Source organism: Mandrillus leucophaeus, unplaced genomic scaffold (assembly GCF_000951045.1).
Source record: "Mandrillus leucophaeus isolate KB7577 unplaced genomic scaffold, Mleu.le_1.0 Scaffold21, whole genome shotgun sequence".
In the NCBI taxonomy this organism is placed as follows: Eukaryota; Metazoa; Chordata; class Mammalia; order Primates; family Cercopithecidae; genus Mandrillus; species Mandrillus leucophaeus.
The window spans coordinates 6959954-6975739 of record NW_012102143.1 but is presented as its reverse complement, the minus strand read 5'-3'; the positions used below and the strand labels follow the sequence as shown (position 1 = coordinate 6975739).

Below are 15786 nucleotides of genomic sequence, written 5' to 3'. Positions count from 1 at the left end.
TTGGCTCACTGCAAGCTCCGCCTCCTGGTTTCACGCCATTCTCCTGCCTCAGCCTCCTGAGTAGCTGGGACTACAGGTGCCCAACACCACACCCGGCTAGTTTTTTTGTATTTTTAGTATAGACGGATTTCACTGTGTTGGCCAGGATGGTCTCGATCTCCTGACCTAGTGATCCACCCGCCTCAGCCTCCCAAAGTGCTGGGATTACAGGTGTGAGCCACCACACAAGGCCCCATGATGGGCTAATTTTTTAGAGATGGGGTCTTGCTATGTTGCCCATGCTGGTCTCAAACTCCTGCTCTCAAGCAATCCTCCTGCCTTGGCCTCCCAAAGTGTTGGGATTACAGGCATGAGCCACTGCACCCTGCCCTATTTCCTCTACCTTTAAATATCATTATGTTGCGCATCAGACAGCATGATTTTAAATTTAATCAACACATACGATTTATGAAGATTCATTATTTTATCACTTCTTTTGTTTGAAGAACTTCCTTTGGCTAAACTTTATGGGTAGATCTGCTAGTAACTAATTCTTCTTGTTTTATTTCATCCAAGAATGTTTTGATTTCACTCATTCCTAAAAGTAAGTTTTGCTGTATATAGAATTCATGGTTAACAGTTACTTTTCTTTCAACACTTTTATAATACCATTCCACTTCCTTCTGGCCTCCATGATTTCTGAGGAGAAATTCACTGCTTTCAAACTGGTGTCCCCCTATAGGTGATGCACTATTTTCCTCTGGCTGCTTTTAGAACTTTTTGTTTTCAGTTTTTAGACGGTTAATTTATTATTTTCCTTGGCATGGATTTTTTTTTTTTTTTTGAGACAGAGTTTCACTCCTGTTGCCCAGGCTGGAGCGCAATGGCACAATCTCAGCTTACCACAACCTTCGCCTCCCAAGTAGCTGGGATTATAGGCATGCACCACCATGCCCAGTAATTTTTATTTTTAGTAGAGATGGGGTTTCTCCATGTTGGTCAGGCTGGTCTCAAACTCTTGACCTCAGGTATCTGCCCGCCTTGGTCTCCCAGAATGCTGGGATTACAGGCGTGAGCCACCATGCCTGGCCTCTTGGCATGGATTTCTTTGAGTGTATCCTGTGTGGGGATCACTCAGCTTCATGAATCTGTGTTTCAGTCTTTCCATAAAATTTGCAAAGTTTTCACCTTTACTGTTTCAAATACTCTTTTAGTGTTAATTCCCTTTCTCCTCTCCTTTTGGAACTCAATAGGAAATAGAACGTTTCGTCATTGTTCCATCGAGGCTTTGTCCTCCTGGACTCCCCCTTTTTGGTTTTTCTCTCTTCAGACTTAGTAAATTCTATTGATCTGTCCTCAGATTTGCTGATTGTATCTTCTGCTATTTCTACTGTACTATTGAGCCCATCCAGTAAAATTTTAAAGTTTCTGTCACCGCACATTTTAGTTCAATAATTTCCATTTGGTTTTCTAAGTTCTATATCCTTGTAGAGATATTCTATTTTTTTCTTTTGTCTCCCAACAATTCATAATCAGCTTTTGAAACATTTTTATGATGGGTACTTTAAAATACTTGTAAGAAAATTCCATCTGATTCAGCTCATGATTAGTGTCAGTTTATTGTATTTTCTAATTTAAGTTGCAATTTTCCTGGTTCTTGGTATGATGAGTGATTTTCATTTGTATCTTGGACATTTCTGTTAGGAGATTGTTAACTAAAATCGCTGTCATGAACTGCCTGATGTCATGTCTGAAAGCCTGAAAACCCATAGATACTGTTGGGTTTTTGCTTATTTCATATAGGAGGGTAGATTCAATCCTTGTTACTCAAGCTGTAAGCACAAGTCCCCTCTGTCCTTTCTGTTATCTTCCTTCTGATGGCTTTTGTCTGTTTTCTTCTGCATTCTGGGAGAATCCCTCAAGTTTGCCTCCACATCATTGATCTACTTTCTCAGCATCAATCCTGCCCTTTGCTGTGCACTTTATGATGATGATTTTAGTTTCCTCATCTAGGTTCTTTTATAGTTTCATTGTGTTTCCTTTCACTTTGGCCTATTGCCTACTTAGGGCTTTTTAATTTTTAGTCAAAGGTGCAATTTACTGCATTTTCCTAAACATGTGAATTTTTCTTCCCTAAAATATTTTTTTGATCCTACACTTCATTTCTAAAATCATGTTTACCCTTAGAATCTCCAGGATATTACTTCTTCTTTTCTGCAGCATTTCCCCACAAGCTTCACTCAAGCAAAGCACACTCTGCTCAGCCTTGGCATGTCAGCTGATGGAAGGCAGTTACCTCGCCTGGGTGGTGCCCGACGCCAAACTCAGCTATTGCCTGGGCTGGTCATTGCACCCAGCTCTTGGTTAACTGCCACAAGCAGGCTTGCAGCTGGTGTACTGTGCTCTTAAGCTACTACATATTTACTCAACAGCCAAAAATCACATTGTAGTCACCTGCTCAGTTACTGCAGCTGGCTAAGGCCTGTACTCCAGATGCTGACTCCTGGGAGAGGCGGGAATACATACGTGAGTAAGTGCAGTCCACACCCTTGGTGCTTCTGGAAGCTTGGGAAAGATGAGGATACCCAGGAAGTGTTCATCTACCTGTAAGAGCAGGAACAGTTTCATAGCAGTGGCACTGCATGAACTACATCTTGAAGGAGTCCCAAGAGGGAGGCTGAGTGTCTTGGAAGAGTGGACCTCATCTCACAGCATGGAAGCACTACTTTGAGGCCAGGGTCTTCAGGGCAGTGGCTGGCAGGTGGACAGGGGCCCAGTGACAATGGGCTCTGTATGCCAGGCACAGGAATGCTTATTCTGAAGGCAAGAAGAAGAGGTGGAATGGTCAAAGGTGTTTCAGAAACCTCTATGGCAGTAAAGTGGAGAGGATGTGGGTGGGGAGGCCATCCCCACGGGTTTTAGTCTCGCCTGGATATCTCGCCAGCTCTTCCACATCCCACTGCCCTTCCTACAATGACCATGGTTTCTGTCACATACCACTGTGACTGGTGTGGCAGAGCACACGGTCATGTGAGTGGGATCCACGAAGTCACTGGGCTCCACCTGTGTCTTCTGGTCTATCTGGGGCTCCTTGCCACAGCACTCCCCAGGGATACAGGTTTTCTCTTTTCAGACTAACTTGAGGCGGAAACCTCTCAGGAATAGGAAAGGAGACTACTGAGCCACAGGGCCGCACCAGCTGCAGCTCCTCCACCTCACCATGGTTAGGAGAGGGCAGAAGGACACAGGTGAACGGGGTCACTGAGGTTGGAAGACATATTTTTAGAAAGGGATATCTGGTAATATCAATGACTGGTTTGACACAAAGTAATCTTTCAACATTAGGCATCAGGGATGACATAGGAGTGATGAGCTGCTAGGAACATCATGAAGTTGGACACTGAGGTGATGAAAAACCAACACTGAAAAATACAACAAATACAGACAGAGGAGGCCTTGTAGGCCACAAGAGCATCACCTGGGCATCACCTAGATTATCAGAGAAGGGGAAACACCCATATATGAACTGTGGACCAGAGGCCCAAGGAAGAGACTAAATGGAAGTGCTAAGTCACTACGGCTACTATGTAAGTCTCTCCTGGTTACTGGTGCCCCCCTGACAAGTATTTACCCCAGTCGGCTGTGCATGGAGGCCCTGTTCACAGGCGTTCTCTTCCCCAGCATAGGGAACTCTTGGGGCAGGCACTGTCATTTCCAGTTGGCCCTGGCATTAGCTTTTTTTTTAAAAAAAGCAGTGAATTTACTGGAAGAACTCTGGCTCAGTGAATTTGCCAATGAGAATCAACAAGGCCTAAGCTGAATTTTTTGAAGAGATCATTCAGTTCTTTATCTACCTGTGTGAACAAATAGATATTTTAACAATGCAGGATCCCCAAATGCTCCCATCAGTGGGTTTCTTGAAGAAGTTTATTTTTTCAAACCACAACTCTTTCAATAAATAAATTTCTGTAACCCATGGAAACCTGGGGTAAGAGAGGTGGCGTAGACAGGTGACATAGACGCCTCTGAACCAGCCCCTCTCAGCTGTTCAATATTTTTTATTTTAGGCAGGGCTATAGGAGGGAGGAAAGAGGGGAGTGACAGTTTTCTCATTTTTCAAATTATTCTTTGGCAAAGAACGAGTTAAACGTTTTACTAAGACTATGTATCAACACTTTACTAGACTTATTTTATGAATAGTGAATGTGTAGCAAACTTGAATTTCCAAAGTGAAACATATGGATGAAAGTGAAAGCTGGGTGGGGTGGCTCACATCTGTAATCCCAGCACTTTGGGAGGCCAAGGCGGGTGGACTGCTTGAGCTCTGGAGTTTGGGACCAGCCTGGCTAACATGGTAAAAACCCATCTCTACCAAAAATACAAAAAATTAGCTGGGAATGGTGGCAAAAGCCTGTGGTCCCAGCTACTTGGGAGGTTGAGGTGGGAGGATTGCTTGAGCCCAGGAGGTGGAGGTTGCAGTAAGCTGAGATTACACCACTATACTCTAGCTCCAGCCCGGGTGACAGAGTGAGGTCCCATCTCAAAAAAAGAAAAAAAGAAAGTGAAAACAATCCTGAATTGATGGTTTACATCTTCTTGTTGGAATTCTTACATGAAAAAAACACAATCTACTTGATTTGATTATTGGCAAAAAGGGTGATGTTAACAGGAATATGAGACTTATTTTGAAAATCTCTGAGGGAATAAGAAGGTTCTACTTAACAAAGGTAAATCAGAATGCACCAGTAGTGCCGTGGGTTTTACGGAAGAAACTGGAACTGATTTTCCACAGCAGTTCTTTAAGTAAGTGGGGGTGGGGAGTGGCAGCAGAGCAACCCCAGGAACAGCAAGTGGGGTTTGTTCACTGCAGACTGTGACAGATTTTTGTGATCACCACCGCCTGGGAGTATGCCCTCTGGGATTTTTTTTTTTTTGGGGGGGGTCTAGAATCCAGCAGAAGGGCTATTCAATCTTTCTGCTGCCACAAGAAAAAAAACATGCTGGGCCTATCACCAGATGGCCTCTGAATGGGCTAGGACTCTGCTGAGACTGGCCTAGCTATGAACACTGTTGTGTTCTACACCCCACAAGGTCTTTCCAGACAAGTGTGCAAGTAACTAGAGACAGAGGAAGATACGCACAGGTGCTTTGAATCATGTGAACAGCCAAATACTAAGGTACATGATCCTTTAAAAGAACAGACATTCACAATGTTTTAGCTCCTGAGCAGCCTCTCAGGCCTCCCGTGCTTGGAGATGAGGGCAGGTGAAGACAACCCTAACCCAAGACACCGGCTCCCTGTGGTCTGTGCTCTGCAAATAAAGCTGGTGGAAACACCACAGACGACGAGTCGTGGGAGAAAAGGGGAGGGGCACAGCTGAGATCCATTTTCAATATCTGAGTAATACTCTTGCCTTGGCTCCTTAGTAGAAAGACTGCAAAGGGCTGGTCACCTGCTGGTGGTTATTTAGGGGAAGATCAGAGGTAAGATGTGAGCCTTCTTCCGAGAGGCTTACCCTGGAAGTGTTTCCTTCTAGGAGTGCTTGAAAAATATATAGCTTACGCATCAAATTCTAAGCAATAGTCATAAGGACCCTCTGGAGTCCAGCCAAGAACCAGGATTCAGGAAGCAAAGGTTCTGGATGTCCAACTGGATGTCAGCGCTTCCCAAGAGCTTCAGTTCCCCAAGGGCCTGCCCACTCCCACCTATTTCCAGGACTGGTCTTTTGGTCAAGTCTAGGGATTCCCATTCCCTGACAGATCAGAAATCACCAACTAGTACCCGGTTGGTTGGGGGCATATGCGTTGGAGCCAGAAATGTGACTTTGGCCTGTGAAAGAGGGAGGGGAATGCCAAGAAGTCAAAAAGTCTGGAAGGAAACCAGGTCCCACAGTCACCCAACAGATCCCAAGGGCCCCACCGGCCAAGCACCCAGGACAACACCAGCTACTTACTGTGATGGACCGCATCTGAGTGTGCTCCTAAGATGGGGTGTGTGTGCAAAATATTTCTAGGGGATTTCCACTAGACAGAATGGGATGATTCAGTTATCTGGACATTTTGAAAGAATTGCTTAATCCCTGATAACGAGCAAAGTGATTTTCTACTGTGCAGATACTCTGATGTTAGAATAACTGATATTACCACTTTCAGTGTGGTCCAGAGGGCACATTGTCTTTCACGTACACTGCATAAATGTTTCCACTGGACAGCAGGCACTGGCATTTCTCCCACAGAAGTGCTCTTCTGAAAAGTCCTGCATCAACACTTGCACCACCAGCCGGGGAACTCCAGGGAGCCTGAGCAACTACTATGGGATGTGCCCTGCCTTGGGCCTGGGAATGGCACCAGGCAGAGAACCTTATTTCCTGGGTCACAGGAGGCAGGAATTAGCTGCTGGCCTCCTGCCCTGACTAGAGAGGATGCCTAGTGCTCAGCCGGCAAGTTCCTCTGACACTAGGCAGAGGACAAGTGTGAAGCTGCAGTACCTCCCTCTCCTAGGCCCTGAGAGGCAAGGATTAATGTGTCTCCTGGAAAAGCCCTGAGTTCCTGAGATGCCATCATTCTCTTTATCTAATCTCACCCTTCCTGGTCTGTGTGGCCCGTTAGCCAGGGGCCACCCTCAAGTCTAATGGGCGCAAAGACAAAGCAAGGCCTACATTCCTCACCTGCTGGGTCTCCGTGACAGAATCTCTGTGACTCAGAGATTCTATAAATTAAGAAAAACAAACTAAACCCAGTAGATGGCAGGCAGGTGAATCTAGAGGTCTAAGGAAGCTGGCAGTTAAATCTGAGCGTTAGGCAGGCAGCAAATGAAACTAGACAGACATTTATTTTGCGTTTGATTTCACTGGTTCAAATGTCTACATGCTGGAGTAAATCCACTTGCCTCTCTTCAGGGCTCTTCCTCTGCAGTACATTAACCTGGCCGAGGATGGCATATGCCACTGTTGACTCTTGGTCCTCCAAGGCCTAGGAGACTCACCCCACAGGCAGGGCCTGGAGCCATAGCAAACTCAGAAGAAGGCCATAGGTACAGTCTCAGTGACATCAGACATTAGGCTGATTCCTGAGGCATCGCTCCTGTCTCCCAGGACAGCAGGGTCTGATGCTCTGGTAAGTAGCTACCAGGTCACAATCACATGACCACTGCAGAAACATCAACCCCGGCTGGTCCAGGTTCCAGCCAGTTTCCTCTGGGCAGCATGTTACAATGGGCTCCCTGCCTTTTTGTTTTGGTCATCCAAATCTAGCTTCAAAGGGCTCCAAAACGTCCTCGCCACATCTGGACCTGAAAGCAAGAGCTGATTTTTAAGAGTGAGATTCTCATTGCATTTGGACAAAATGAATAATGTGCCTTTCATATTTTCTTTGTATTTCTCTTCAATAGTTGCTTGACCCAACATCTTTCTGTCTGCTCTATACAATGAAAATACAAACTAAATGAGAATAGAAAAAATAATTAAAGCATTAAATTGTACAAATTACAAATCTGTTCCAAAATATACTTACATTAAATAAAATACGCATTTCAATAAGAGATCTACAGTGAATGACTATGCATTCTGGGAAGCTTCACAACATCTAGGCAGGGCCAACATTTGTGAAAAAGCTAAGAGATTTTGCATCCAATCACAGTTTGTAGCGGGTATCTTATTGCCAATCTGCAAGTTACACTGAACACATCATTAGCATCGCTTGTGCAGAAAACCAATTTTGTTTGGGAAAAGGGAAAGCAAGCTCTGGCCTCAATTTTGAGTTCATTACAACTTCTTAAAAATTTCACCAACAGCCTATACAGTACAAGTTCAAAAAAGTAAACATGTTAAGGTAAGCAGACAACTCTTCAGAAGCCCAAACACATTTTCTTGCTGTATTTATGTTGAATTCTCCATCTACAATGAGCAGTCATGAAGATGGTCTTCTTCAGGGCAACATGGTCACAGGACTGGGGCAATCCAGGGGACTGAGAGGGAGCATGAGGACGGGAGAGGGGGCTACCTCTTGCTGTTTCACGTTAGAGACAAACTGTAACACAGTCCATGGGCCTGCAATCGTCCCCTTTTATCATCTGGCATAACGCTTGATGTAGTCGTCCACTTTATTCCGGAAGTCCTCCTGTGTGGTAAGAGCATTGGGGACAGAAAGAAGAACAGGAGGAGTGAGTGAGTGAGGAAAGCAGCGCTTCAGGGACAAGTCAGATCCACCAGCACCAAGGCCCCTGTGGTCGCCAAGGTGGTAGAAGGACTGGGACCTTGCGGAGTCTGAGTGCCATTTGCCACGACCTAGGTGCCTACTGCATGCAAGACACAGTGCTGGGTGTGCTGAGCAGGGGAGCATGCGGAAGCCCTGAGTGGGAGGGACCCTCAGGGGGCACCTATCCCTCCTCATTTCCAGACGGGGAAAGTGGAGCCCAGAAAAGTGTGGTCAAGGTCACAAAGCCAAGACTTCTTTGGCCACAATGGGTCTCAGCCACAGCTACTGCTCTCAGGAAGACCCTTGTTTCTGTATTTGTCTTGCTAGAATGATTTCCCTGGATGCTGCTACCTATTTAAAATGTGCCTGCTCTTCACAGCCCATGTACAGCCCCCCATCTCTTCTGGGCAGGATGACTACACCCTGCCCAGAAGAGAGCTGGGTGTGCCACAGAGCTCCATCCTCATGCATTGAAGTGCAGGTGGCCAGTGACCAAAGGCGGTGTGGACCTAGGAATCACCCCAGGCCAGTATGGGTGGAACAATCTCAGATCTGGGCCACTGTCAAGTTTATCCCTGGATCTGGTATCCCCAAGGTTACGAGTAAAATCCCATGGGATTGTATGAGCCATAAGAGTGACTTGGAGCTCTTAACCCTCTCACTCCTACAACACAGCTGCTGGGTCTCGGATGTCCCCGCAGGATCACACTGCTTCAGTCACATCAATGCCATGCAGCCCCCACTGCACAGGGAACACAGCACAGTTACCACAGTTCTTAGTGGGCATGAGTTCCATTTCCTTAGCTAAGCCTCAGTCCTCCTGTCTAAGCCTCAGTCTAGCCTCTTTGCTGATTCCACTGCATAATCCCGACACCTGGCAACGTGCAGGGCGCACCCAGGTACTCGGTGTATACCTCACTGCTGCCACGATGCCCTCTCGCAGGGGAGACCCTGCCTGGAGCATGGTCCTGGCCAGCTGGGCACCAGGTGCCTGCCCTCCTGCCACACCCTTAATTAGCACAGCGACCCTTTCCAGGGCCGGCAAGTTCCCAATTTGAAGCTTTGGATATGGTCCCATATTTTCTCTGGTCTCAGGGTGAGAAAGTGGAGTGCTCTGAGTCTACCCAGGTGCCTCTGCCCTGCCAACTTCCCTATTTGTCTACAGGATGGCGTTTGGAGCCTCCCACATGGGCCTTCACCCCGCAACAAAGGGGAGCTGTGCAGAAACCCTACCTGCCCTTTTACAAAACCTTCTCAAGGCCATTTCCACAGTCCCCAGAGCCAGACAATACTGTCAGCTCACAAGGACCCTGCAAAAGCTTACAGGATGTAAAATGAAGATCCCATAAATGCCCCGCCTCTCCATGTTTCGGAGGACAAAAGACACCATGTACTCTTAGTTGCCCTGTTCACCTCACCCAGCATAGAGCCCAGCATCCATGCCTGCAGCAGGCCCCATGCTCCAGCCTCTGCTGCCTCCCTCCTCCTCTTCTACTGCAAGGGACACAAAGCACAGGGCCCAAGTGAAAACCACAGACTCTGGAGCCACACAGAGGAGGATCCAAGTCCTGGGCTCTGCCTCCGACAGGCTACTCAACCATGGCGAATCTCAGCTTCTTGGCAGCTGTGTCCTCAGCAGCAAAACAGGGATCATAATGGTATCCGGCCCAAGGGGCTGTTGTGAGAAACAAGTGCACTCTGTGTCAAGTGCATGGAAGCGCGCCCGGCTCCTACTATTCCATTCCTCTGACCTGCGCCAGTCATAATGGCCTCTTTTCTCTGCCCTGACCTCTGCAGCACGTTCCTGCCTCAGGGGCTTTGCACTAGCAGCCAAGGTTTTCTGGAGCGCTCCTCTCTCACCAACCGGCCCTCTGTGGCCCGCTCTCCACCTCACATGCTATGGTTGTTCACCTATTTTTTTTCATTTTAATTTTCATCATTTTTTTTTTTTTGAGATGGAGTTTCACCCTTTTTGCCCAGGCAGGAATGCAATGGTGCAATCTCAGTTCACTGCAACCTCTGCCTCCTGGGTTCAAGCGATTCTCCTGACTCAGTCTCCCAAGTAGCTGGAATTACAGGTGCCTGCCACCACGCCTGGCTAATTTTTGTATTTTTACTAGAGACGGGGTTTCACCACGTTGGCCAGGCTGGTCTTGAACTCCTGACCTCAGGTGATCTGCCCACCTTGGCTTCCCAAAGTGCTGAGATTACAGGCGTGAGCCACTGCATCTGGCCGTGTTTGTTTGCCTATGCTCCGCGTCCTCCTGCTGGAATGTGCGCGCCACAGGGACAGGGACTGTCATTCCCAGTCATCCCGAGCACTTCGCACCTCCCCTGGCATATAAGTGGCCACCAGCCAAACAGGTGATGAACGAGTGGACATTAAGGAAGCGGCGCTCAACAACTGTGACTATTACTCCGCATGAAGACGTGGGTGGGGCTGCGGCACTGCTTAGGCTTCATGTGGAGGCATCACTGCAGATATTAGGTCCATTTTACTGGGGCTAAAAGTGTATCAGTTGCAAAGTCTTATTTCATACAAATCAGGAATATGAAATCTTATTTCATACAAAGAAAGGTAAAATGGAAGACATCTCTCCACCTGGAGCTGTGGGAGTGCCCCTATTGCCATCACTTTCTATCTGACAAGGCTTGGTCCACAAGGGCTAGTCATCGCCAGCAACAGCAGACAGGAGTGCAGCCACGAATGCCTGCAAGGGGTGGGCCAAGGGGCACATTTGCCCAGGGCTTGTCAGTGCAGTACCAAGCCTAAGGCTTTGCTAGACAACACAAGCCCATCAGAACCACTGACGGACGGCAGGAGTCAGGGACTGACTGCTCTCATGGGGAGCTGTGGGCACAGGGCTGCCTTACACCACTGTTATTTCTCTTGAGGATCCCTGCTGCCCCAGCCCTCAAGACAGAGCTCGCCTCCTCGGCAGAACACCAGCCTCAGTAGATGGTCTGCTCTGCCCGCCTGCTTGCACTGCACCACTCCCTGTGCCCACTGTGCCTGCCAATTGTTTTGTGAGTCTCAGCAGGATGCATGCTGGGTGGCACTTCTCTCGCCTCCCTGTCGGAGGTGCTCCTGCCCACTCTTTGGGGCCGTGGTCAGGCAGCACCTCCTGGTCTGAACTTAGGCTCAAGACTGTAGCAAGGACTTGGCAGGGCACATTTCAAATGCCCTATTCGGTCGTGCCACATAGTAGGTCTAACTAACATTAACGGAAGCCAAGGCGCTGAACATTCTGCACGATGTCTAGAACTAGCTAGAGGGGTTTTAGAATGGTGTTCAAAGCTACATCAGGTCGGGTGCAGTAATCCCAGCATTTTGGGAGGCTGAGGCGGGTGGGTCGCTTGAGGCCAGGAGTTTGAGACCAGCATGGGCAACATGGTAAAACCCTGTCTATACTACTAAGAATACAAAAATTAGCCCAGTGTGGTGGCGCACGCCCATAGTCCCAGATACTCGGGAGGCTGAGGCACAAGAATTGCTTGAACCTGGGAGATGGAGGTTGCATCTGGAGATAGAGGTGAGCCAAGATTGCACCACTGCACACTCCAGCCTGGGCAACAGACTCTGTTTCAAAAAAAAAAAAAAAGCAACTTCAGCCAAACGAACAACAGTGGCTGACTGACTGCCACAATGGCAAGGCTGCCACAATGGCAAGGCTGCCATAGGGAATCTGGTTCAGGTAATGGAATGTGAGGTTCTACCACCAAATCCAGCCAGAACCCTTCACCTAAGCTGAGCTACCTTGGTGCCAGCCACACATGACCTGCCTCTGCAGGCTCCTGCTCCATGTGCTTTGCACTGGGCCAATGTTAAAAGTCATTTCAGACCCCCTTTCCTGACAGCACTTCCCCTCCTCAAGGCTTGTATGCTTTCTTTTATCAGACAGTTAAAACCACTGCTGCCTTGCTACTCAAGCACAGTGGAAAGGTGACATTCACCGACTATAACTCTTTCAGCTTGGTTTTGTTGTATTTTTTTCTTCCCAGTGAGTTTTAATATATTGTTTCTAGGTAAACTGTCTTCCTTAACAGGTGTCTTACTGGAAGACCTCAATGTGGCTCCTGAAATGAATGACCAATCATTTATGCACTGCATTAGAGGAGAAAACCTTTTAGAAGAGGAATTGAAGATTAAAAGTAATGAATAGGGGGAGCTCTCTGAACCTTTACAATCTCAGGGTACTGCCCTCAAAATTAAATAAATAAATAAAAATTAAAAACAGTAATGAATAGGATCTCATTATTTTTGGGTAAAAATCAATGTCAAGTTTGTATGAATGTGTATGAGCTCAGCAAAAGGTGTGGAAGGATAAGGTGGGCCACTGGAGGTCAGGAGGGTGCTGGTGGGTGTGACACCGTCCATTCTCCTTCTCTGTTCCTACCATTTATTTATTTATTTATTTAAAGATGGGGTCTCACTCTGTCACCCCGGCTGGAATGCAGTGGCACAATCTTGACTCACTCAACTTCCTGGGCACAAGCAATACTCCCACCTTAGCCTCCTGAGTAGCTGGGACCACAGGCATGTGCCACTATGTCTGGCTAATTTTTGTAAAGACAGAGTTTTGCCACGTTGCCCAGGCTGGTCTCAAACTCCTGAGCTCAAGCAATCTGCCCACCTTGGCCTCCCAAAGGTTGGGATTACAGGTGTAATCACGATGCCACCATGCTAGTGCTATATCTGTTTTAAATTACTCATACTAAATTCTACTAGGAAATCACATCAAATAAAAAGCATTTCTCAGCTGGGTACCGGGGCTCATGCCTGTAATCTCAGCACTTTGGAAGGACAAGGCAGGAGGATTGCTTGAGGCCAACAGTTCAAGACCAGCCTGGGCAACAAAGCAAGACTCTGTCTCTACAAAAAATAAAAGTAAAAAAATTAGCTGAGTGTGGTGTCATGCACCTGTAGTCCCAGCTACTCGGAAGGCTGAAGTGGGAGGATCACTTGAGCCCAGGAGGTAGAGGCTGCAGTGAGCCACTAATACAACACTGCACTCCAGCCTGGGTTACAGAGTGAAATCTTGTCTCAAAAAACAAAACAAAACAAAAAACAAAAAAAACAAACACACACCAATTCTCTCTAACCTTGGGTAAAGCATTTTCCTGAGGTTACATACATTTACTATACCATATTGTTTACAAACTGCTTTGAATTCCAGCTTTGCATCCCACCACTCTCAATTTCTCATTTATCCAATCAAGAAACAGTAGTAATCATCTCTGTGACAAGTACATCAACCTAGAATAAGCCTGTTCCTGGCTCACCTTGTCACGCAAATGATGTTCTGCAGCTTCAATATTCAGTGGATCATCAAAATTCAAAAGATCCTTAAAAAGAGAGAAACTTAAAGTAAACACTGGAAGAATTGCTTTTCTGCTGTTAAAGTCTTCTTTTCATGGCACAGTAAGAGAAGTCTAATTAGCAAATGGCAGACCAAACTGAAGAGCTGAGAATCCCACTAAGAACTCAAGTGCTTGTGATATGGAAGTATCGAACATGTGGGCATTTTTTTCAAAATGGTGACTGACAACTGACTGAAAGAAGTCAGAGATATGTTGACATGCAGTTCTACAAAGTTTGGTGAAGACGGAGTAAACTGCAATCACATTCATTTCTGATGCTATTTGTGATAACTGGAGAATGAAAACCACTCTCATTAAGCATTTCCAAATAAAAATCCCCTTCTTTTCCATAAAAATTATATTTTTCTTTTGTTTTGTGATTAACAGCTTTGACTTTTTGAGCCCATGGGTTCTCCTGGGGCCTTCCCTGGACTTTCCTTTCTCTGCTTCACCAAGCCTCCCATGCACAGTCAGTAGGGACGTCTGGAACCCGAGCAAATTGCATGGCAGTGTCACTAGGCTCATGTCCCCAGACTCAGGAGAGGGTGCCAGACCCATTCTCCCCTAGAAAAACACTGCAACGGCTATGCCCCTCAGCCCCAAGAAGCACTCTGGACTTTGGACCAAAGCCGCATCTTATCTTCACACTGCTCACCCCTCTTGTTGAGAATCAGAGGGGCTTGCTTGGCCGGGCATGGTGGCTCATGTCTATAATCCCAGCACTTTGGGAGGCTGAGGCGGGTGGATCAACGAGGTCAGGAGTTTGAGACCAGTTTGGCCAGCATGGTGGAACCCTGTCTCCACTAAAAATATGAAAATTAGCCAGGCATGGTGGCGCATGCCTATAATCCCAGCTACCCGGGAGGCTGAGGCAGGAGAATCGCTTGAACCCAGAGGAGGATGTTGCAGTGAGCCGAGATGGCACCACTGCACTCCAGCCTGGGCGACAGAGCAAGACTCGGTCTCAAAAACAACAAAAAAAGAAAAAATCAGGGGGCCTCAATTTGTCCTTATGATGAATCATGGCTTTCTAACGCAGGCTATAGGATGGATCATCGTCAAGACAACCGTATTTCTCTTCAGGAAGGACGTTAAATTTGGGGACAATGTTCCTGGAGATTAATATGGCTGTGACCATTAAAATATTATAAAATAGCAAAAAAACCCTGTAAATCTCTATAGTCATTCACAGTTGGAAAATTAGATTCCAAGTCCCAGAGAAAGGCAAAAATGTAAAGTACATTATTAGATAGACTGTATCAGACACACAAAATTTCTTATCTTCTTTACTGTATATTAGACCTAAGATAAATGAGTTGATCAGAATAACCATTAAAGACTTAATTAGCAATTTTGATTGGCTTTTTTAGAATTTACTGAGAGCACTTAGAGATGGGAAGTTAGTGTGGCTATAGCAGATTTCTCTTCAATTTTTTTTTTTTTGATTTGAGATGGAATTTCGCTCTTGTTGCCCAGGCTGGAGTGCAATGGTGTGATCTCGGCTCACTGCAACCTCCGCCTCCTGGATTCAAGCGACCTGCCTCAGCCTCCCAAGTAGCTGAGATTACAGGCGCCCGCCACCATGCCTGGCTAATTTTTTGTACTTTTTTTTTTTTTTTAGTAGCTGTGAGATTTCACCATATTGTCCAGGCTGGTCTCCAATTTCTGACCTCAGGTGATCTGCCGGCCTCGGTGCCTCCCAAAGTGCTGGAATCACAGGCATAAGTCACCGCACCCAGCCAAAAAAATTTTTTTTAAGTCCAAGGAGTCAGTGTTTCTTTCCTCCCATTAATTCCCCTGCAGCAAGTCGCCAGTCAAAACCTACTCAGAGCCAAGGAACCTGGGACAGACACGGTGGGCTCCAGAAAAAAATCATCATGGTGGCTGATGATAATGATGGCACGTGGGCCTCTAGAAGCGCCTGAGTTCACACCTGTTCTCTTTGGCTCTCTCAATCAAATCTAGAGATGCCAAGGCTCAATATTACAATGGAGCACAACGGCCAGACAGATTTCAAATTAGGCTCCAGAAATAAAACTTCATTCACTTCAATGAAAAAGCCAAAGACAGAAGCAGAACAAAGTAGCTGAGAGCAGCAGAAACTGTGAAGTCCAGGTCTCCATCAGGTATGACCTCCCACGGAGATTCAGGGAGATCCTGAAATCACTGGAAGTGCTTGGTTTCTCTGCTTGTGTGATAGACATTCACCAGCTAACATCAGACAGAAAGACAAAAGGTAGGCAGGGACTC

General features: G+C 46.7%; 1 protein-coding gene across 6 annotated transcripts in view; it reads right to left on the bottom strand.

Annotated features, from left to right (window-relative positions):
- Positions 1-6792: 6792 nt before the first annotated feature.
- UBE2F (ubiquitin-conjugating enzyme E2F (putative)) overlaps positions 6793-15786 on the bottom strand; it is an 80464-nt gene continuing 71470 nt past the window's right edge. For 5 of the 6 annotated variants that reach the window (XR_001006110.1, XM_011980305.1, XM_011980311.1 and 2 more), the window contains 2 exons: positions 13459-13521; positions 6793-8097 (listed from right to left, as the gene is read on the bottom strand). Coding sequence is in view for 5 of the 6 variants with exons in the window: in XM_011980305.1 (XP_011835695.1) it covers positions 8047-8097; positions 13459-13521 (114 nt within the window). In the remaining variant the exon portion in view is untranslated. The remainder of the gene's footprint in view (positions 8098-13458; positions 13522-15786) is intronic. The other variant, XM_011980307.1, reaches the window with a different exon arrangement.